General features: G+C 47.1%; 1 protein-coding gene across 5 annotated transcripts in view; it reads left to right on the top strand.

Moving 5' to 3' along the window:
* Window positions 1–24168, top strand: part of AUTS2 (activator of transcription and developmental regulator AUTS2) — a 1092405-nt gene that overhangs the window by 239386 nt on the left and 828851 nt on the right. For all 5 annotated transcript variants that reach the window (XM_051992004.1, XM_051992007.1, XM_051992006.1 and 2 more), the window contains exon 2: window positions 12352–12561. In XM_051992004.1, the coding sequence (XP_051847964.1) occupies window positions 12352–12561 (210 nt within the window). The remainder of the gene's footprint in view (window positions 1–12351; window positions 12562–24168) is intronic.

A 24168-nucleotide genomic window follows, 5' to 3' on the forward strand; every position in this document is an offset into this window, starting at 1 on the left:
TTTTGCTGGGTGGTTTCAGTTTCTACAAATCCAAGTTTCTTCCAGAAGGGAGTAAGCCTGCCCAGGGTTGTAATTCGAGCTGGCGTGGGGTGTGGACGTTCCATTTTGCTGCTTGGCAGGGGTACACCTCACGCCTGTGTTCCGGCCCAGAACCGCAGCCGGCCCGGCCATGGAAATTCCAGGGGTTCGGAGCCACCGGCTCTCCAAGGAGGCTCGTGGCGCTTCCTGCAAAGCCTTTCTTTCCATTATCATCATCTCCTCTTGTCAGACCTTCCGGGTGCCCGTTAAATAAATCCCGAAAGCATAGATTCCGAGTTAAGGGCGTCTATCGACAGCATTTCAAGTGCTATCAGGGAACATCTAATTCAGTTTAATTTTGCGATAAATCTCGTGTTTAATCCTCTGGTTGCTTTGTAATCATGTCTCTATTGATCTCTTCTGAATGCCTGCATGCCGCCTAATAAACTTTGCCATTAACCCACAGCTTCTAAAGGGAGAGATTGATTCCAGCATCCAATCTGATAGGACCGGTCGGGGACTGAACCATCAGGAGTTCTGTCCCGTCGGGAGCTGAAAAGCTGAGGTAGCAGAGCCAGGGGGTCACGGGCTGCTGAGCAACCCAGGGAAGGTGCTTAAATAACTGAAGAGTATCGCATCCTCCCCGACCTCACTGATACAGACGCACACCTCCTTTCATTTTTTATTTCTTCGGTCCCCTGTCGTGTCTGATGGCCGAGTCTATTTCCTTCCTTCCCTTGGCCCTCATTGTGGGATCTAATTCATTCTCTCTGCCGTGGATCTGAAGGAGTTTATTTGGGCCAGGTTTCCGAGGTCAACAGATGGAAATTCTGGACAAACCTGCCTGATCTTAAGTTTATTTTTATCCTTGTGATCCCAATAGGAAGAAACCCTAAACTATATCAACTCTGAAATACATGCTGTGTGTGTGTATACACATATTCATTTCTAAGGGGAATAAGAGTATGTGTAATTATCTTATAAATTGCTTAAAACACAAATCAAGTGACAGATCATTTGTGTCATAAATAAAGCTGAATTTTGAGATTTATGATTGTGGATATTTGTAACTACAGTCATAGCAGCCTGTCCAAAGAATTCTCCCTCTAGTGGCCAGGCTGCTCGTGGGCCAAGCCCCAGTTTGGTCCTTGGATGGCTGACTCAGTCTGTAAATATATATGTTTGCACATGCAAGCATGAAGAAGCAACCCCTTGCGATATTCCCATGTACCTACACACATGTGTCGACGGGTGCATTTACATGCACATGTTTTCCTTAATTCTCCAGTTTTGATAGCCGGAGCCCTCAGCTTTACAATCTCCGAGTTCCGTATCACATTTGTTTGCGACCCCACAGTCTGCTTTTGGGCAAAACCGCATCTGCCATTAAAGTGGGTATTTGGCAGAATGACCAAAATGTGCATCCCCAGGATGCCTCCCCACTCCAAAGTGGATCTTTTTCAAGTGTCCGCAGTTTTGCAGATCTGAGCGTTCTTCACAGATGTTTAAGTGGACTCAGGAGATATTCTGAGTTTAATGAGAACAACAATAAAAAAAAAAACACTGGAAGATTTTCAAAGTCCTCACATAAGTGGATTCACTTAACTCTCCACACCATACCCAATGGGGTGGATGGTTTCATTGATCACCATTTTACAGGTGAGGAAACTGAGGCACATAGCATTTACAAAACTTGCCCCGAGTCCCTCAGCTAGGTGACATCTTAGGCGGGATTTAGGCGAAGGTTGTAATATCTGAGAGAACAGACTTGTCTTTGGATATAGCTCTTAAAGAGCATCCAGGTGGAGAAAGGAAGAATTGAATTCAAATCTAACCTTATTACTTATTAGTTGTGTCACCCTGGGCAAATCGCTTTATCTTTAGTTTACTCTGAGTTTGTCTCAGTTTCCTCATCTGTCAAAAGAACCAGAGAAAAAAATGGCAAACGACTTACTGATTTCTGCCAACAAAAGAGCTGCATACAGTCGATCAGTATTAGTTCTGAGAGGTTTGACTTCAGAGTGGGGTGGGGGAAATTTCCTTTGAATTGTCCTCCTTCCGGTGGGAAGATGTGAGATGCTTCAAATCATGACTTTTCGAACTAGTGGTGCCCTAGACAGAATCCAGCTTAATTCTCATGTTTTATGGGGCCCAGAGAGACTGGGGCTCGCCTCGCGTCACACAGTCAATAAGCAGTAAAACCAGTTTTGGAAAGTATCTCTGCACCCAAATCGACTCCTCCTGGTGCTCTTTGATGCTTGCCTCTCAGAGAGATGAGGAATTATAACTGAAATCATAATTGCTACTTGTGGAGCTTCCTCTTAGCCCATGATGAACTGTTGATGGAAGCATCCTTTAGGTTTTAGAAAGGACTTTTCTCCAAAGAAGGAGGAGGCAAGTTTTACATTCCCACCCCCATTGTAGATATGAGGAAACTGAGACTTTCAGAGCTTCAGTGACTTATGGGTTGTGACACTGTTAGCTTTTCAGTTAAATCTGATAACCCATCCAGTGCCATTTATGCACGAGGCAGTGTGTAAGGGGATTCAGAGGCAAAAAGCAGAACAAGTGCCTGCCCTCAAGGAGCTTCCATTCTGCTCCCATTCATGAGAGAGAGTTCTGGTGTTCTAACTCAGTGCTTGGGAACCATCCCGTGAGTGTTTTTCCACTCCTGGTGGTCCTTAATTGTAGCATCTTTTTCATCCACTGGATGAAATGACTGAGGGTGTCTGAGGGTCCCGTTCTCAGCCAGTGAGTCTCGGTGGAGACTCCCCTGCAGCTGTCACAGATGAATGGCTATTTTATCCACTCTAATGCCAGGGAAAACATTTGGGTCCAGAGTTTTCTCTGCCCTTCTTTCTCCCCTCCCTTTGTCTGTGGGATTCAGGTTTCATGCTGTAAATGCCAGATGTGGGACTGGTTGTTCTGTTTCTTCCCAGATCCCCTCCCAGCCTCCCCCCAGAGCCCTGCCCATATTGTTCTTGGCTAGCGAGCCTTTCAAGGTAGGTTAAGGCAAAGGCTGAGGGTCAGAAGCTGGGTTACCCCGGCAGAGACCAAGGGCAAAGAAACGAGTCACCTCCCCACTGGGCCCATTGCTCACTCTCATGGGCCCTGAATTAGTTCACACATGTAAAATAAACTAATAAAATGCTTTTTTTCTGAAGGGAATTCTAAGTCTGTCCCCAGGCCGGGCTCCACTCGGTTTACCTTGGACCCAGCTGTCTCCCCGATGATGTACGGCTCTCTTGTCTGTCTCCCCCCAAAGGCATGTTTGTCTCTTTTTATGGAGCCGGTGAGAGTGGAAATCTCAAGAAGCTTATCATTCCCTGATGGAAAGTGGAATGTTTTTGTGCCTAACTGGGCTTGGGCCATAATTTTGCTAATCGATGTGTTTATATTTTTTAAAAAGCAAGGGAAAAAAAGGAAGGAAAAATAAACAAAGGAAAAGCAAATTTTAAAAATTTGTATTGGGGGGGTTGTTTTAGCTAAAACTGTAGGTAGCCATGTTTTCCAGCAGAGAGGTCTCTTGGGAGAGAAGAGAGCCGAGATGGGAAGGTATCCAAGAAGGAAAACCGAAGTGGGTGTTTTTTTGGTCACATCTGGATCACATTTCCCAATTTCAGAAAGAGTAGTCCTAGAGTGTGCGGGGATTTACCGGGCTGGAGAATTCGGCCACAGGGGAAAAGCAGTGTTTTTTTGAGTGAATAATTCACATAATGGCTTCAGCCCTTCGCTTTTTCTTTGGCAAGTGAGGTGTCAAATTCCAGCACAAGGAGTTAGGTTTCAAGCCATCATTAAGTTTTGATAATTCACCATTAGGCGTTTGTTGGTTCTTTCTTATTTATTTTCCTTGAGTTACCTCCTACAGCCAGGCCCGGAGAAAAGTATAGAATCTTACTCTAACTTTCCCAGCTCTCTAGGATCTGGTTTCAATCTCTTGATATCCCTGCGGATCTTGATATTTCCTACTTCTGGACATTTGCTTAAACTGTACCCTACACCTGAAATTCCTTCCCTGTGCCATCGCTTAAGCTTTAAGTCCTAGAAATGGCTCCTATTTTGGGAGGGAAAGAATCAGAAATGTTTTCTACTAGGCTCCTTAAGAAGCAGCTACTTTATACCAGTCACTATGCCAAGGACTGGGAGTAAAAAATCATTTAGGTAGGCATCTTGATCTTTAAGAACCCCAATGACACGTTGTCAGGGAGACGGCCTGAAAGCGCCTGGTTTTTTGATTTTCTGTTTCTCTTCCTTCCTTGTTCCTAGTCTGATTTTGGGGGAGGGGTTTCTTCTCCCCATTTGGTTTTCCTGTGGTGTACTTCATGTCTTAAAGCTTTTCCAGTAGGATTTTCTGCTCTGGAGGGCCTCCAGAAACTTACCATATGGAATAAGAGAAGGGAAAGGAAAGGAGGGGAATAGGAGAAAGAAAAAAAAAGGTTCCTTTTCATTACCTCATATCCCCCATGTTATCCAAGCCAGCAATCTCATTAGAGGAACCTAACTGGGATTTTCAAGAAATTGAAATAATTTTGGCCAGAAGAAATGGGTTCAAATCCTCAAAGAAATCATTTTATCTCTGTTTTCTAATATGAGAATTAGATTAGGTTCCATTTAACACGCTTTCTCCTTCAGATCAATGATTCAATGAGCCTTTGAATGTTTTAAGCACCAGCATTTACTCCCCAATGACTATGGAACACTTACTTGGACTTCGGGGTTCTTTTTTTTAACCGAGGAAATTGGGCTTAAGTGACTTGCCCAGGACTGAGAAGTTCTTAAACGTCTGGATGTCTCCCTGTGTGGATGTCTTTGCCTCCCAGTCCTTGGCACAGTGACTGGCATAGAGTAGTTGCTTGTTAAATGATTGTGGAGGCAACAACCGCAATGGTACTCTTTTGTATGACACTTGGAGGTTTGTAAATGGCTTTATGTTATCACATTTGAACCTGGCAATAACTCTAGGAAGCCGGTGCTGTTATTATCTATTTTTCACTTTGAAGTGATGCAGACAGAGATTTAAATGAGGAACAATCAGTACATATTTCAGGCAAGATTTGAATTCAGTTCTTTCTGACTGTCCATGGAATGGATTCAGTTGAGTCACACCTGTGAATATGTGAAATGAGTCCCCCCAGTCTTTAATTCATCTGACAGTTTCTTGGTCACCTGGCAGTCACCCTGTTTTCCGGAGAGGCTCCTGTATCTCCAGTGGCCCCCCTTTTCTGCTCTTGCCCACCCACTCTTTATCATACCTGTGAGAGTTAAGGAGGCTTCAAGAATCAGAGGTTCATCAGAGCATGAATTTGGAGCTGGGAAGGACCTCATGCCTTCTGGTTAATGGGAAGATCATTAAGATAAAGGGTCTTGGGATCCCAGTCCCTGAATGATGATATCAGGGACGTCATGTGGTGGGCTTAAGGTCAGGAAGACCAGGGCCAGGCCACCTTACCTTTCCAGCTCAGTTTTCTGGTCCTTGGAACGAGGGATGTGGATGTGATGGTCTCTGGACACCATTCCAGCTTCAAATACATGAATCTCTGATACCACAAACGTTGGCTTTGGATTTAGAAGACTTGAGTTCAAATGCTATCTTGGACTTCACTTCTGTGATCTTGAGCAGGGTCAGTCTTGGTTTTGCAGGTGAGGAAACTGAGTCCAACAGGATTAAGTGACTGACTTTCCCAGGTGGTCACAGCTACAAAGTATAATGTTTGGGCTCACAGCCTGAGTATGTGCTGGGTGCTCTGTGCTGGGTGCTCTGTGCCCTAGGCTGGGGAATGCTCTAAAGACTTCTCCTCTTGCAAGGGGACAGCATGAGGTGTCCCTGCGGAGACAGAGACTATGAGCAGGCTTCCCTCTTGGACTCAGGCTGGTTGCTGGCTTGGATTCCCAGAGTCTCTGCCCGCTTCCATCTGTAGTCGTGACTGGAGGCCTGCAGGCAAAGCAGGGCTTTTCATCAGCGGTTTCGTGGTCTCTCCCATTTTGTACAATTCTGGAGTATTTGATTTTAAAATTCAAGAGTGACCCAGGATTGGCGGCCCCTGGAGAAGGATAGTAATTTGGGAAGGGGTGGGGACGAAGCGGGAGGAAGATGGGCTGCAGTGGAGAGGGCTTCGCGGCTGAAGGAAATTGCCTTCAGATTCCGGCTCTCGCAAACCTTATCAGCGAATCTGCAGCCGCCGTGACCCTGCCCTCCATCTCCAGTGACCTAAAAATCATGTAATTCCAACAATTTGAGCAGCCTATTCCCATCTGTTGGGTCTCACTAGAGAGTTTACCCCCTTTCTGTTGCCTAGCAAATGTTTCTAAATCTCTTTGCTTCACTGAATGCCATCCACGGTGGTTCTAGTTTGTTAAGTCTCACTCACTCCCCTCAGAGGCAGCAGGTGAGTCAGTTTTAAACCCCCTAATTTCCTGGATTCCTACCAAATTCCTCATCCCCTTCTCCCATCATCTTTATAAAAGTTTGCCACCCTAATGGCACTTGCCCAAATTATTATTAATTATATATAAAATATGTATTACAAATTATAATTATATATGGTATAAATACATGCATATTAATTAATTGATATTATATTAATATTACTATTCATTACACTTGCTCATATATTTGTATGTATGTGTATATATGTGTATATAAAATATGTATACACATACATATATAGATATATACGGTAGTGAGTTCTTGAACCAAGAGCCCTCTAACATTTTCAGTCTTTGGACTGAAAAACCCTTTAAAAAACAATTTAATCTGGGGCAGCTGGTGAGCACTTCCTAGCTGTGTGACCCTGGGCAGTCACTTAACCCCAATTGCCTCAGTTAAAAAAAAAATAATCTGACTTGTGCCTTGAAATGGAAACTCTAGAAGAAGCTATTTTATCATCTTAAATTGTTGCTTCATTGATAAAACATCAATAAATCAGTTTAAGACCGATTTACCTGCCACTGAGTGGAGAGACTTAACAAAATAGAATAGTGTGAATTCCTATGGAACTTCTCAATGGGGACACTACAGAGCCATTCTGTGAGATGGTGCTCACTGCTTTGAGAATTTTTGCTCACAATTAACCATTTTGTGGTCAATTTTTTTTTTTCTGGAGTGTTGAGCGTTGAATGATAAATTGATTTAATTCCCCAGCTTGTGGGAAATTTGTCATTGAGGAAAGTCAGGGTGGAAAGTTTTTAGAACCTGGCTTCAGATCCTGCCTCAGATGGGATCATTGTTTCTCCAGATGTAAAAAGAGATCCTTGAGTTACCCTCTGAAGCTTGATCCCTTGGGGCTGTGTACCTCCCTGGGCTTCGGTTTCCATGTCTGTGGGTCTGTCCCTGTAGTGTTGATCAAGGATACTTGATCTCTGTCCCTTTAGTGTTGCTCAAGGGTATTTTAATCTCAATGTGGTAGAGATGTGGACTGGAGCGATTATTTCTGCAGCGTGTTTTCCTGACACGTTTGGGTACCTTCTCTTTGAGTCAGTCGAGAAGGTGCCCGTTGCAGCCCAGGGCCTGCATAGTGGATGGCTTGTGTCCGAGGCAGGGCTGGACCCAGTACACCAGTCCAAGAGCAGCTGCAGAGGGACCTTTTCTTTTAGAGGAAACATGGAGGTGGTGGATCGAGTTCTGGAAGGGCTCACGAGCAGAGATGATCTGGGTCCGAATCTGTGCCCAAATCTGTGCCCGAATCTGGGCTTCAGGCACAGAGGGAGAAAGTGATCTTGCTAAGTCCTGATTGAGCTCTTACTGTCTGCTAGATTCTGCAGAGGCTGTTGAAAAGCAAAAATAGAAACTGCCCTCCATAGGCTGATATTCCAATAGGGGGAGACAGAAGGAAAAACAATTGTATCCCTGAGAAATAGAGTGTGTAATCAGCAGATAATGTGGGTATTCAGGAAAAGCTTCTGACAGGAGATGGGATAAACTTCTCAATGCCCCTAAAATTATAAGTTATAGATCATTTGCTTCTCTGTGTTAAAGAAGAAATTTTAGGTGAAAAACTCCCTTTACTGATGAACACACACATATCCAGAGCCCTCCTTTCCCTGCTGAAAAGTTTAAAAGTCCACAGAGTTGTTGAATGCTTCAAATGAAAACATATGTATAAAGTACCTTGTTAGCTTTATAAACCTAAATATATCATTAAAGTGTTATATAAATGTCAGCTCTTGCTAAATCACGGTAAAATTTTGAACCATTGTATGGAATATGAACAACCCACTGTATCCAAGACATCCTTTCATTGACCTTATGAACGAATGACTCCATGAATGAATGAACACCCCCTTATTGAGCCCTTCCTCTGTACAAAGCTGGTGCTGAGCCCTGGAGATACAGAGAGAGAAATCAGACAATACCTGCTCTCCCGGAGCTCACCCTCGTTTGCCCTCCTCCCCTTCGACACTCCAAAGTTTGAAATCTTCATATTAATTGGCCTTGCGATGATTGCACAGCTCCCGATCGAGCTTCTCCAGGTCTCCCACCAGCTAATGTCACAGCGTGGGGTCCATTTGCTCGTTGGAGCTGTTCTGTGGTGTAGCCAGATCGGTCTGATTACTATGGCACATGGAAATAAAATGGATTTGGGGGGAAAAATTATACCGTGCATTCATAAATATTAATTCCCCTTTGTATGGAATGGTACATAATTTTTCCGTATACATTAGTGCACCTTGGGGGAGGAGATCGCTTCAATCTGCAAAGAGAATGCTGTAATTTTTTTTAAAAAACTACAGTTAATGCATTATTGAATATTATTTGGTTATTAATTCAGTACCCTGCACAAGTACTATGTGGTAGTGGGTGGAGGGATCGACAAGGGAGAGAGATCCTGTGGGCTGTTCATCTATTAGCGTCACAAGTGGCCCGATTCACTGATAATGTGTAGAAGTGGTCGGGCAGGCTGTTCTTTGGGGGAACTGCCATTATTCCTAGGAAGCTTTGCATAAAAGCAGGTTATCTATTTTGATTTCCCATTAAGGGAAGGAGAAATGGGGTTAGTTCTTATATTTTAAAAAAGAATTCTCATCACAAGGGAGTTAATGGAAGCTGTGAGCACCAGGGCCAGGGTTGGGGGACAGATGGCGGTAGGGAGATCGCAGGGCCTGGATGGAGGAGCAGCGCAGCCGAAGTGATGGGGCAGCCCTGGAGCGCTTGGCTGGCTGCCTAGGGAGACCCTTCTTTGACGTCCTCTCCATTTTCCACAGTCACCTCCTTTTGGTAGAACTTAAGACTTGGGGTCGATCATCCTGTTTCTGAAGAGGACCGGGGATGTCTTGAGTCACCTGAGAATTAGAAAGATCCGCAGACAATCAGAAGGGAGCCCAGCATCCCTCTGCCCCCTGACAGATGCAGAGCCCCTTCCCAGACTGTCCTGCCTGGTCTTTTCCTAAAGGTCCTGAAGTGCCTTCATCTCTGGAAGCTCCCCTTCCTCTTGGCTCCCCTCTCACCGGGAGCCAGCCTTTCCTTACTCCAGAGGGCCGAGACTCCCCCGGGGTTCCTAGCGCTTCCCACCCGCGCCAAGCGGGGACCAATCCATCAAACAGACAAGGACTCTGAGCAGTTATCAGGTGCCTGCCATCTTCCAGGGGCTGGAGGACATGGCCGTGTCCTCAAGGAGCTTATTTTGTATACATGCAGACATTTACATCCATGTAAATTCATGAATATGAATACATATGAATTAGCATCCTTATGTATACACATATGTGCGTACAGTGCATAGACAGTAAATGTCCTTAAATACATACTCATGTGCATATATACATACACACATATGTGCACATACACATGCTCATGTGACCTATATGTACCTGCATTTAAATTTATAATACACATAGATACATGTGTAAGCATGTATTTTATATGTGTGTGTATATCTATCTATATCTGTGCATATATATGTATATGATTTGAAGGGCTTTACAATAGCCCAGTAAGATGGAGATTTCTTTACCCCCAGTATACAGATTGAGAAAAGGAGACTTAATGAGATCAAGCACTTTGTGCAATTTCTCTCCCCTCCAGCTCTGTGAGCCAGGGTCCTTGAAGCAGCCAATGCATCAGTTGCAATTATTAAGTGCCTACTAAGTACCGAGCATTGTGACTTTGTCCCGATAACCCTCCTACTCTTGTATGTCCCTTTTAAGCCTCGGGTACCTGCAGTGCTCTCGGTTCTCCTCCCTCCCGGTGCTTTCCTGCATCCCTCCTAAAGGCCCCTTTCCAGCCCAGCCACGCTACAGCCTCGCATGAATATGGATGAAAGGTTACAGCTGATCATGGGGATGTTATTGTTAGAGATTGTGAAGGAGATTAGATGGAGGTGGGAATTAAGGATGCTTGGAGGAGCGTGTGTGTGTGTGTGTGTGTGTGTGTGTGTGTGTGTGTGTGTGTGTGTGTGTTTTTAAGGAAATCTTCCAATCACGTGGGTCAGTCAACACATTTTTGTTTCTGGCCACTGTCGTCATTTGGCTGGCTCACTGTTGCCTTCCTGGAATATTCCTTGCTGAGCTAGGAGATGCCCCTGTGTTGTTGAGAGAACTGGCTTTATGGACGGACTTCCTAAGGCAGCGAGCCGAACTCAGGGGACCTGGCGTGGGGTGGGCAGGGGGATGGGCGTGGGCCAGAGTATCCGTCTTCAAAGCACATGAAGAATGACTGAGAAATCCTTGAGTGTCTGAGTGTGTCTTGAGTGTCACAATTCTGTGGATTCAGGAGATGATGCTTCCTGATGGAAGTGATGGACTTGGGATGCATGTATGTGTGGATACAGATGTACATATATTTATACCCATAAATGTGTGTATATATATGGAAATATTCTGTATATACATATAGCTGTGGATGGGTAAGCATTGTGCAACATGTATGTGTGCACACATGCATGTATATGTGCATATAAAAGTATGTAGAAGGCATATATACTATATAGTATATACAAAGTATATATACAAAAGTGTATATACACACATATAAATATGTACACACACTTTCATTGTGCATAAGTATATGTGCTTGTGTAGACATATAATTTGCATATGTGTAAATGTGTGTATGTGTGTATAAACAAGTATATATACACAAACATATATATAGGTAAGCATATACACACATTTTCATGTGAGCACATTATATATACTTATATATACATTTCTATACTTATGTAAATGTGTGTATATGTGTGTGTATGAACAAAAATATTTATATAAAGTATATATGCAAAAGTGTATATACACACATATAAGCATGTACACACACTTTCATGTGTGCACAAGTACATATACTTATATACACGTATGCTTTTGCCCACATGTGTACTTGTGCACACATGAAAGTGTGTGTACATGCTTATATGTGTGTATATACACGTATGTATGCATTTGTGTGTGTATAAACAAAAATAAAATAAAACACATATCTAAGCAAATAAATATACTTTTACATGTGCACAAGTACATATACTTATATATACATATGCTTTTGCCCATGTAAATGTATGTATGTATTTGTGCATGTGTATAAACAAAAATGTGTGTATACATATACATAAGTGTATATGTATACACATACACATATACATTTGTGTATGTGTGTGTATATATATATATATACACACACATATACACACACATATATCTAAGCAAATAAATACATTTTCATGTGTGCACAAGTACATATACTTACGTACACTTATGTGCTTTTGCCCATGTAGGTAAGTGTATGTATATATTTGTGCATGTGTATAAACAAAAGTATACACAAGCACGTACACATGGATTCCTGGGTGTACCTACATGAGCTTGCACACATACATGTGTCTGTATGTAGGTCTGTGTGTAGGAATGCACTGAAATGCATGTGCACATGTACATATATGTTCTTCGTGTGTGCAGTTTACACAGTGCAGCCCCTGTGCACGTACGTGTGAGTATCATTTGTTAGTGTAAGTGTGTGTATAAATATATATAAACAAGGCCGGTGTGGGAATTTGCTTTGCTAGACTACCCATGTTTGCAGGGGGATTTTGCTTTGCTTGCTTGCTCATGGAGGGGGAAAGAGAGGTTGGAGAGAGAGAAGGGGGATCCTCACTTGACAATAAAATAAAATTTAAAGGATAAAAAGTAATTATTTTTAAGAAAGAAAGGACATTGATAATAGTCCCTCTTCCTAGTGCAGGAGAAAGATAATGAGTGAGCCCTCTGATGGGGGGGGGTTACTTAGCTGGCTCTGCTCTTGCCTTCCTTGCCCCCCCCCCAGCCCCCTCCCATAGCTGAGGTTATAGATCTGGCTCTGCCTTCCTCTCTAACCACAAATCCCCTCTCCTCCTCTCACTCTTGCAGAAGGATGTCGCACTTAAGCCTCAGGAACGGGTGGAGAGGCGCCAGAACCCACTCGCCAAGAAGAAACGGGAAGCCCTCACCAATGGGCTGTCCTACCACTCCAAGAAGAATAGACTGAATCATCACCATTACAGCTCAGACCGAGAAAACGACCGCAACCTCTGCCAGCACCTCGGAAAACGGAAGAAGCTCCCCAAAGGACTGCGACAGGTGAGTGTCCTCTGTGTCGGGGCCCCCGGCCGGTTCCGGGGACCTTCCACCTGCGCCCTGTTCTGTCGGGTGGGACTGGCCCCGGGCCAGCTCCTGGATGGGATTGGGCCTGGGTCGGCTGCCCAGTGGGACTGGGCCTGGGCCGGCTGCCAGGTGGGACTGGGCTGGGCTGGGCTGGCCTGGAGGCCGCCCCGACCCAAGTCCAGCAGGAGTCCCTGATGGAGCTCTTGCCTGGCTGTGTCCCCTCCCTGGGAGCCATGGAGCTAGGGTTGCTCCTGTATTCTGATCACATTTCTGATGGGGGAGGAGTGTGGGAAGGAGGAGAAGGGACCTGATTTGGAGGGGGCCGCCTACTCCGGCCAGATGGGCCTGGGAGACTGACGACCGCACCCCGAGCTCACTTGTGGCGTTCTGTCCTGCCCTCTCCAGGTCACTAATCGCTGTTCCCTCGAGCCAGCTCCGATTGGCCCGTGGGACCAGAATGGGTAAGAGCCCATCGGGGGTCCACAAGTGAGCGGGTCCTGCACAGAGGGAGCTGGCCCCGGCCTCGGCTTTCGGGTCTCTCGCGGTGAGGGTGGGTGATGGGGGCCAAGACTTGGCTTAATAATTAGGTTTCAGCCAGAGTGGCGGGCAGGTCCCCTCTGGGCTTTCTTTCCTATGGTTTCCTCTTGTGGAAATCCCTGGGGAAGAAGGATTAATACACGGAAGGAGGGGGGGAGTCTCTGATTCCTCCTGGATAAATCTGGGCAGGGAGGGGTCCGTGGAGAGCAGTGGGTGGGCTCTGTGAGGTGGCATCCAGGGGCGCTTGGTGGTTAGCTGTGGCAGCTGAGCGTTGGCCATTGCCGCACTGAGCAGGTGGTTTTAATCGGAAGCCTCCAGGTAACTTGGAACTTGCCAAGGGAGTAGTCCTCACGGCGGGATCCAAGGACCACTGCGGATACCTGGGTAATTACAGGGGTCTAGGAAACCAAAACAATTTTCTATAAGAATACTGATGCATGTTAATTGAATATCAAAAGATAGGATCCACATACATGAAAACATTTTATAATTTGTAAGGAAATAAGAGATTCTACCCACTTCAGATAGTAGGTTTGTGTGTGTACATGCACATGGTGGTTGTTGTTTTGTGTCTGTTTTAAGCTTACAAAAATAAGAGGCTAAAGACTCATAAAACTTAGAGTTTAAAGATGCCTTTGAAGATGGTTTATTTAAACCCTATTTTTCTGAGTTTAAATTCTGCCTCAGATGCTATCTCTGTGACTGTTGGGCAAATCACTTCACCCTGTGTCTGCCTCAGTTTCCCCATCTGTAATATGAGTCGGAGAAGGAAATGGCAAATCACTCCATTGTTTTTTCCAGGAAAATCCCAAATGGAATTACAAAGACTTAGACATGATTGAAAACAACTGAACGACCATAAAAATATTTTACACGTAGGGGAAACTAGTGTTGGAGGGATATGAGGGGCAGCTCAGTGAACCGAGGGCAGCGCTTGGAATCAGGAAGTTCTAGGTCTGATTCACAGATCAGCTACTTAATCTGTTTGAGCTGGAGGAAATCACTGTCTCTCTCTGGGACTCAGTTTCCCCATCTGTAAAGAAAGGGTTTGGACTCTCAGGTGCTTTTAAGCTCTAAGCCAGGGATCTTCTATGTGACTTGTTTCCATCCCAAGCCTCTCTGGTTAAGTGAAAGGACATGGTTCTAAGTCAAGAGGCCTTGGATTCAAATCCCATCTCAGATTGTTTCTGACCTCAAATAATCATTTTTAACTCCCTGGGCCCGGTTTCTTCCTGTGTCAAATGACCAGATGGAGTAGATGGCCTCTGAGGTGGGATCCAGGGTCTCCGTCGAGGGCGTCTCCAGCCTTCTGTCCATGACAATACATGGGTTCCATGCAACCAGGGCATCTGGCAGTCAGGCTTTTGTAGCCCGGTGGAAAGTCCAATGACAACCACACAGGCTTTAAACAGACGCGCGGGTCTGCGTGTAGTGATAAAGGAGCCAGTTATAGGAGGGCCTTGTCTTAGATATAAATTCAAGGGGACTAGTCGGCCACTAGGAAGGTGGAGTTCACTAATTAGTCTATAAGCAGTAATTAATTATTATATGCCAAACCCTCTGCTCAGTGCTGGGGATGCCGAGGGAAAGTCAGAGGAGTCCTTGCCCTGAAAGAAATTACATTCTCTCAATGGAACGGCCTCGTTTCTGACTGATTTCTCCATTTTTTGTGGGAGGGGGCGGGAGAATAAACTTTTTTTTTTGTTTATTTTGTTGTTTTTCAATTGTGCCTGACTGTGACCCACTGGGGTTTTCTTGGCAAAGATACTGGAGCCCTTCTCACAGAGGAGAAAACGGGAGCTCGCAGCATTATGTGACTTACCCAGGATTTTGCAAACAGTGAGCATCTGAGACTGGATCTGAATTCGGTTCTTCCCAACCCTGGTGGGGTGCTGTCCATCGCATCTCGCTGCCTAAACAAGCCTTAATGAATTGCCTGTCGTGTTCCAGCCCCTGAACTGCGTGCTTTCTAATATCTTATTATTCCATCCTCATAATGGCCCTGGGGGTAGGTGTGGACACATCAAGTCTGTGTATATCTGGGAGCTCCCGAAATTAGTTTGTGCTCAAGAGCTAAGTGGGGAGTAGAAGGGAGAGAGCAATCTTGAGGTGCAAGAGTACAGAGATAAATGCCAGTGCTTGGAGAAGCAGGGCCTGTTTGGGAGGAGGGGAGGTCCAAGGGCAAGGAAGGCTCTGAGAAGGGCACAATTGGATCTGTGGACCCGTCTATAGTGGGAGGCCACCTGTGGCTGGAGCTCGCCTTGGCTTGAGTTCCCAATAAGTTGTAAGGTCCTAGAGCAAGAGAAGGAAGGAAAGGACATGATTGGATCTGTGGCTCTGTTTATAATGGGAGGCCACCTGTGGCCGGAGATGTCCTGGCTTGAGTTCCCAATTAGTTGTAAGGATGTCAGGAGAGAGAACATGGGAGCAGAGGTTTCTAATTTCTCTTATGTCTGAATGTGCACAAGTGCAAACAACGGAAGTCTTTGTTCTGACACAGAGCTGGGACTTGATCTTTGTTTATTGATCGGTTAGGTTAATCTTTTGCAGAACTCTGATGGACAGAGTTGAGCCAAATCAGGGGCTGAATGATTGAGTCATTGTCCAAAGCGGCTCGTATTACAGGATGGGGGCAGCACAGGAGGGTCATTCTGGCCTAGGGTCTCATCCTGAGGCAGGTGGACCTCCTTTTTCCTGGGGGCTTCACGACCTCCCACCCCGCTCTCTTCTCGCCCCGTAAGGTCGCCGCTTGGCGTTCCTCTGAGACTCGGCCCTTCCTAGCCGGGCAGTGGCGCCTGGAGGAGAGCTGTGGAGTGAGTGGATCTGAAGTCCTGGGCTTGAGCGAGCAGAACTTTCGATGAAAGCCGGGAGGAGGCAGGGGCCTCGGGCCCTTATCAAGCCTTGGCTTCTCCGTGGGTGATGGAGAGCGGATTAAGGCTTCATCTTATCAGGAAATGCTGGCAGAACTTAATGCCAGGCCTTCCTTGAGCCAGCTGGAAGGTGCTCGCTTGCTTCTTAGCGGAGAGGAAACAAGAGGATTTCTTAAGGATTCATCGCAGCTAACTAGAAGGATACAATTACTGATATATATTTTTTTAAGTTTAAAGGGACAGGCCTGCCTCAGAAAAACCAAACCTTATTTTTCTCCCTTAACTTGACTGCTTATAAACCTCAGTTCCTGTCCCTTATCACACTGGAAAATGAAAGCTCTTAGCTGGTACTTAACCAGCCTGATGGAGTTTATTTGTGTGAATGTATTTTTAAGCATAAATAGACACTGACTTGGAAGATCCTGAGCTGACATTCGTCATGGGAAGTGGTTGTGCTTTTAGCTGGTTAAAAACCAAACTGTCTTTGAACGGCCCAGAGAAGAGATCGGGGGTGGAGAAATTGAATTACTATCTGATTTCCATAAATCACAAAACAAAGATGTTCTTCAGAACCAAACGTTGGGTGCGGAGATATCTATATCTATATCTATCTAGCCATATATCTGTCTTCTCTTTTTCTTTCTATTTATTTCTCTCCCCCTCCCCCTCTTCTTTTTGTCTTTACATATGGCGGGCAGTGACCACAGAGGACATAGGAGATCACAGACTGAGGGCATGAAAAGCCATTTATTCCTAATCCCCTAATTCACTGAGATCTGTAGACATTAAATGACTTGCCCAATCACCACATGAACAGTGTCATGTATAGGATTTAAAATCAGGCCTCGGGCAGCGGCCTTGAGGGCGAATGTTGTTTAAAAGGTTTCATGGCTGGTCCGATCAAGTCTAATTAATCCCCAAACATTCATTTGGAGAGATGCTCTATGAACGGATGGACGAAAGTTTCGGCTTGATGGGGGCCTGTTTCTTGGCACTCATGAGGAAGGTAGGATGGAGTGAGCCTTTGTGTCCGGAGAACGATCATGGCACGGGTTGGTGTGGTGCTGGGGAAAAGCCATGGCCCGTGATTTGTTGAAAATGTACCTTAGGAAATGAGGGCGATGAGAGAATGATGATATATTTGAGGAACAAGAACTAGCTTGTTCCCATCAGCTGGTGGGTTATTTTAGTTCAGTCAGTCAGCAAGCAATATTGCTAAGGGAATATTGAGAAATAAACGCCCTCAAAGAGCTTACGTTCTCTCCCGGAAGGTAGTCAAAAAGCGCTCATTAAACATGTGCTTTATACGGAGGCACTGTCCTGGAGCTGATATATACAACGCCAACATAATTAAATGGTCCTGACCCTCAAGGAACTTGATACATTCTGGAGACAGAAAATCAGTGAACATTTATTAAGCGCCTGCTGTGTCCCAGGACGCATCCTCCCTGCCTCCTTTTTTAGTACAGACAAACATCCACCAGTTGTGTGGCCGCCTCCCTCGGTTCCGCTGTTGACTCGTTCTAGGAACGTGCAGATCGCCAACCGGCGGCTCCTTTGGCATCTACTCCGGTGCCGCCATAATCCCGATGGGGGCCTCCTTCTTCCTGGAGATGAGGCTCATTATTTCCCTGGTGTCGAGCCATCCTTTCCAACGTGCTCACCACGAAATCTATCTGCTCAAATTAACTTATCCCGGCAATCCTGAGCATCTGAACCTTTCCTCTAGCAGACTCAGCGGAAGTCAGGTATCAGAAAACTCGCTAATTAGTTTTTGGTGGAAATCCATCCAGTATTCACCCAGGTATTTATTCAGTGCGGCTGTAATGTCTGCAGGCATCTGGAAATCCAAACATTGGAGGCAGTAACAGCGTTCGAATTTGTGTTTTCTTGGCAAAAAACGGTATTCGAACTTTCACTCTGTGGGCTTTTCAGTTTTCACTTGTTTTGCTTGTTAATGGAGACATGAGCTGGGATTTTATTTTGAAAAGGTGATTTGAAGTGAAAACCTTTTTTTTTTACTAAACACTGAAGAATTCAAAAGCTTAATTTGGGGGGAGAGGGCCTTTAGGGGGTGCAGGGTTCTGATTTTCTCATCAGACAGTTAATAGGCTTGTGCGTGATGGTTACATAAAGCATTAGTTGTTTTCACCTGGACCACCATTTAAATTCCAGTTTTCCCTCAGACCGAACCTTTGGCCAGACCGACAGAGGTAATAATAAAACAGCAGAGAAAATAGAGGCTAATTTGTAGAAGTGATCCAGAGAGCCTCTTTTCACCTCATTAAGTGGCTAAATGGGCCCATATCTTGTGAAGGGTAAGACAGGGCCTTCTTTTCCCTTTTTAAAATGTTTTCACCCCTTATTTACATCGAAAATTGTAAATTTTTTTTACAAAAAAATTGCCTTTTTATTAGGATTCCACTTCTTCCGTTAATTAAAAAAAGACCTTCTTGTATCAAAGTTGACGAGTTAAGAAAGCCTTTCGCGTGATGATGTAGACCCCATTCTGCGCGGTAGTCCACCACCTCTGCTGAGTGGGGTAGGTTTTATTATGAAGTCGGGGTTGTTTCTGCTTTTCCTTTGCACGAGTAAAGTCTCACCGATTGATCGCCTAATCACTGCATTGGTCGTATTCTGCTGTGTTTTGATAATGAAGGAACTCAGAAGGAAGAGTCCAGTATGTGCAAAAACTCAGGCCCTACTCAAAAGGGGACTGCATGAATAAACTATGAATATTCATAAATCACATGAATATTTATAAAATATTAACATAAAAATGTATTTGCTGTTTAGTCATTTTTCACTTGTGGCCAATTCTCCGTGACCCCGTTTGGGTTCTCTTGGCAAAGATACTGGAGTGCTTTGTCATCTTCCTTCTGACTTTGACCCCCAGGCGGGTTGAAACTAGCAGTGGTATTCTCATAGGCGATTCCCGGTGAAGTTTTTTGGTATAATTCCAAATTGTTTTCTACATGGCTCTATCCATTTTCAGCTCTCCCAACAATGTATTAGTGTGACTTTCTTATAACAGTAACTCCTTTTTGTCTTTCAGTTCTCTTTTGTGTTCTTGCCCCATGTGAAAAAATGTGGGCACGGCTGCCCTGTGGGAAGGTTCAGGATCCTCCTAGTGACCCCCACCCAGTTACAGAAAAACAGCTGTAGAGGAAGGACTCCCCTTTTACACAGGGAAAAACCGAGGCCTAAGGAGACTGAGGCTTAAGAAAACAATACAAATAAGCAGCAATCCTGTTCTCTCAATGGAGAGGTTTGGGTCTTTATTCTTACAGCCTCAGTAATGGAATCAAAGGTCAGAGATTTTTCCTTCTCCAGAGAGCTGGTGTTCCCCCCATTCTCCATGAGGTCAGAATAATGTCCTTTGCTTTGTTGAGGACGGCCTAGAATGTCCACTGGTGGTCCAGCCTGCTCTCTGCCTATGTCGCCCTCGGCCTATTCCTTGGGTCTCCCTCTCACCTTCGCCACCCTCGGCCTCCTCCTTGGGCCTCCCTCTTGCCCTCGCCACCCTCGGCCTCCTCCTTGGGTCTCCCTCTCGCCCTCGCCGCCCTCGGCCTCCTCCTTGGGCCTCCCTCTCTCCCATGCCGCCCTCGGCCTCCTCCTTCGGCCTCCCTCTCACCTTCGCCACCCTCGGCCTCCTCCGGCCTCCCTCTCACCTTTGCCACCCTCGGCCTCCTCCTTGGGCCTCCCTCTCGCCCTCGGCCTCCTCCTTGGGCCTCCCTCTTGCCCTCACCGCCCTCGGCCTCCTCCTTGGGCCGCCCTCTTGCCCTCGGCCTCCTCCTTCGGCCTCCCTCTCGCCCTCGCCGCCCTCGGCCTCCTCCTTGGGTCTCCCTCCCTGCCTGCCGCCCTCGGCCTCCTCCTTGGGCCTCCCTCTCTCCCTCGCCGCCCTCGGCCTCCTCCTTGGGCCGCCCTCTCTGCCGGCTCTCGGCTGTCCCCGCTCCCGTGCTGGGGCCGCGGGGAGGAGACGGGGAGGCCGCCGGCTGCCAGGGCTGCAGCGGGAAGCAGCAGATGGGTTTGATTGTCGCTTGCCGGGTGATTCCGGTGAGGGCTGACGCTGGTGGTGACAAGCGATTTACAACGTGCTATTTACAGTTGGGGTTTGCAGGCTTTCACTGACATCAGAGCACTCTTTAGCAGCTGCTTTCATTATTTCCTTTCCATGAGCTGCTAATTGAAAGGGAAATTGTGGGTGGGCTTGGAGCAGGAGCCAGCGCTCCTCCGTGGATGTGTCCGAGGCAACGGGGGCCCTCCTGGGGCCAGGATGCTGAGGGGTCCGGGGCCTCCCTCCTGTCACGGGGGCAGAGCCGGGGCCTCGAGGCCTCCCATCTCACAGGTGGGAAAACTGAGGCGCAGGGAGCTTAACTGGCAGAGCCAGCTAGCTCTGCCAGGCTAGAGTCATGGGCTTGGTGTAAAGGAAGAGCCGGACACTGGAACAGAGACAGAGACAGAGAGACAGAGAAAGAGAGACAGAAAAAGAGACAGAGACAGAGAGAGACAAAAACAGACTCACATAGAGCCACACACACCCCCCTTGTCTTCAGGGAGTTCCCTTCCAGGGAGAACACCGTTCCTTCCTAACCTGGTGCCGCTGGCAGAGAGAAGGGGCCCTGCCTCGGGGCTCCGATCTGGCTTCTGCTTCCCACCCGGCCCAGGACGGCCTCTGTGCCCTTTCTCAGGGTGAGGCTGCGAGTGTTGGATGCATCTCGGGGAGAGGCTCGTGCGGAGATGTCGGGCCCAAGAACTCTCTCCTGCTGAAAGCGCCACCAGCCACTTTTTAATTAAAAATGAAAAGGGCGCCCGGCGACACATGCACACACGTACAAGCACACACACACATGTGCTCACACTCACGCCCACAGACCCTTTCCCTGCCCTCCATCTCTGTCCCCAAGCCCACTCTCCTTAGGGGCCCAGCCGGGCCCTACGAGCCTCCGTTGTGTTTAGTGCACAGGTAAAGCATCTGGGGCTCCTGGAGCAGCCAGGAGCCTGGGGCTTTGTGGCCTGCTGTGGGTCTCTGTGCCCCGGGGCCTCCCTCCCATTGCTGGAGGCCCGTGTCCATGGCCCAGCCCTTCGCCTGGACCCCCACCCTGGGGAGAGTGGAATTCTCACCTGGTCCCCGGAGCCCTTTCAGGCACTCTCCCGGACAAGGCCATGTTGCCCTGCATTTGCTGACTCCGCCTCCAGCCTCCGTGGGGCTTCTTGTTCCCCTCCCAGCCCAGCCTGCACCTGCTCTGCGACAGCCTCCGCCATCCATCCCCTAATTAGATAACGGGCTGTGCTGGACGGGCCCTGATTGCCAATGATGGTTCCGAGAGGCCTTGATTCGGCCGTAATCCGGTTTGGAAGCAGCCGCTGCCCTGGTCCGGCCTGGAACGAACGCCGCTGAGGACGCTGGACACTGTGACCCGGCCCCTTCTTGCCAGACCAAGGCGGGCAGAAGCTGTGACCGAGTCTCCCTGCGCTGGGGCTGAGTTAGAGTCGGGGAGCCCCTGGGTCCCCGGTGTCCCACCGAGGCCCGAGAAAGAGCGGGCGGGGACCCCAGGGGCCATCTCTTCTAGTCCCTCGTTTACCAGGGACCTTTAGTCCAAGGCCCCTCCCCCTTTTTACCCAGAAGGAAACTGAGGTTCAGGGAAGCTTAGGGATCATGTAGTCCAGTTCCCTAGTTTAAAAAACAAAGAAGCGGAAGCCAGAAAGACTTCGGGGGCCAGTGAATCCCTGTCTCTGCAGGCTCAGGAAGGACGAGAATTCGAGCCCAGATCTCTAGGGCTCTGAATTGTGGCCACGTCCCCATCTGCAGAGCTGAGATTCAAACGGACCCCCTCCGACTTTAAATCCCGCTCACACACCGCATTTGGAGGGAAAGCTGAGGCTCACCTGGGGAGGACATGGATTTTTTCCTTTGCTGAACATTCAGCTCCTGGCAGTGGCGCACACAGCCCTGCATTACAATGTTCCTCCCTCCTCTCCCCCGGGCCAGCTTCCCCGTGACCCTCCTCTTCCTCTTGGCGCCCACACAGACCGACCCTTCCTGGCTCTCTTTCTGTGCTTCAGGAATCGCTAAACAGCTGAGTGTTTTGGTGGAAAAAAATAGAAAGGAGCTGGCTTCTGCTGGGAGGGCTCCATCCCGGAAGTCCCCCCTCTTTAGAGGTGCTTATTCGTTTATTAAAATAATGAATTTTGGGAGAAAAAGCCGGCATGGACAAAGCGTCCGGTTCCAGTCGCCCCTCAGACGTGGCGACCTTGCATCAGCCACCCGAGCTCTCCGGCTCCCAGTCTCCATCTTGTAAATGGTGGGGTCAGCAGGCTGTCCTTTGAGCTTGAAATCTAGGCCCTCTGAATTTCTGACTTTAGTCAGAATTTGGCAAAAGGCTATTTGATGAAAGAAACCTTTTGTTCCTTTGTAAAATCCCGCAGAAGCAAACACTGAAAAAAATAAAAGAGGTAGGTGGGCTGCAGCATGGGGCTTTGACCCGGGCAGGGCGGGGCCTGGGCCCATGCATCCATGGGCTTTAGAAACAGCTTTTGTTTCCCCTGAGGCTTGGAACGGTGACTGATGAAGTGACCCCCACCTTATGAAGGAGACTCTCAGTAATCCTTGGATTGGAGCAGACGGCTACCTGGTCATTGCCTTGGGTGGTCATGGGAAGGGACACAAAGTCGTCCAAAACCCTGCTTTTCTGACGGCGGGATGGAAAGACATTCAGGCCCGTGCTTGCTGCCAGCTAAACAGAGAAGATAAGGGGAATGAGGTTGTCCCAATCGATGGAGATCTCAAGCTTATTCAAAGGCTGATCTCCCTCCCCCCCTGCCCCAACAATGGGTTTTCCTAGCCTCTCATTCTCTTCTGCTGCTTTGAATTAAGAAACTACCAAAAGGTAAAAGCAACTGGAATAATTGCTGCCTTCTCCCCCGACGTCCCCTTTTTGTAGGGATGTGACACGCAATCCAAGTACCTGGACCTCTCCTGAGCCTGTCTGAGAGTCCCCTTGTGACCAGGAGCCTGTCACACAGGCTCATCCCCAATGCCCCCAAACCCATCCCATAGTACCCTGTCCCGTGACAAACCGCACCATACATATCCACTGACGTCCCCGTGCACGTATCGCAGCTTCCTGGGCGAGGACTATTGTCTCTCTGACTGTTTATCTGCAACCCTGGCTGGGCGCTTTGCAAATGGTGGGTGCTTTATTCGGTTACATTTAATTGAAGGGAAGAAAGTACTTTTAGGCTGACTCTGTAAAAGAGATATCAGAGTGTGAGTCCAGAACATTTCCAGTCTGATCTTGAGTAAAATCATTCTTAAGTTTGGACTTCAGTTTCCTTACCTGGAAAAAAAACCATTTTTGGAAGGGGTTGCTTTCATGCTACTCTAGCCAGATTAATTTTTGTGATTAGTTTGATTTCTTCCTCTTTGGCAGGTGGGGGTGCATGGATGTAGAAGGTTAAATGCACTGGATGGTAGAGTTCTTTGAACTCATAATTTGATTTAGTTCTTTCTCTTTGGGGTGAAAGAGAGACAGAGAGAGAGACAGAGAGACAGAGAGAGAGACAGAGATAGAGAGAAAAAGAGAGAGAGAAAGAGGGGGGGAAGGAAAGAGCGAGAAAGAAACATACAGGAGGGGGAGAGAAATAGATACACAGACAGGAGAGGAAGAGACACACAGAGAGAGACAGATGGGAAGGGAAGAGAGAGATAGAGAGCTATAGAGACGGATGGGAAGGAAGAAAGAGAGAAAGAGGAAGACAGGAGGGGAAGAGACAGAGACAGATAGGAAGAGAAGAGGTGGAGAGAGAGGTAGACAGATGGGAGGGGAGGAAACAGAGAGATGGAGTGGGGAGAGGAGGAAAAAGAAAGATAGATGTGAGGGGAAGAGACAGAGAGAAAGAGAGAGAGACAGAGAGAGAGACAGAGAGAAAGAAATGATGACTATTTAGTCAAAGGATCTGGGAAAGTTTGATAAACAAAAGCAAGGGGATTGAGCTCTGGTGCTGGTTCTGTTCTGACTCAGGATTTATGTAAGAAGTGATGGCTTCTTGTGGTTGAGCTGGGATCCCTGCTGGCATCCTGACACCGTGCATGTTCTCCTTGAGTGTTCGGCCCCCAGCCTTTCTCAGCATTTTCTTGCCTGCTCAAATGGCAAGATGCTCAGGGCTCAAAGAA

This window comes from Antechinus flavipes, chromosome 4, assembly GCF_016432865.1.
Source record: "Antechinus flavipes isolate AdamAnt ecotype Samford, QLD, Australia chromosome 4, AdamAnt_v2, whole genome shotgun sequence".
Taxonomy (NCBI): Eukaryota; Metazoa; Chordata; class Mammalia; order Dasyuromorphia; family Dasyuridae; genus Antechinus; species Antechinus flavipes.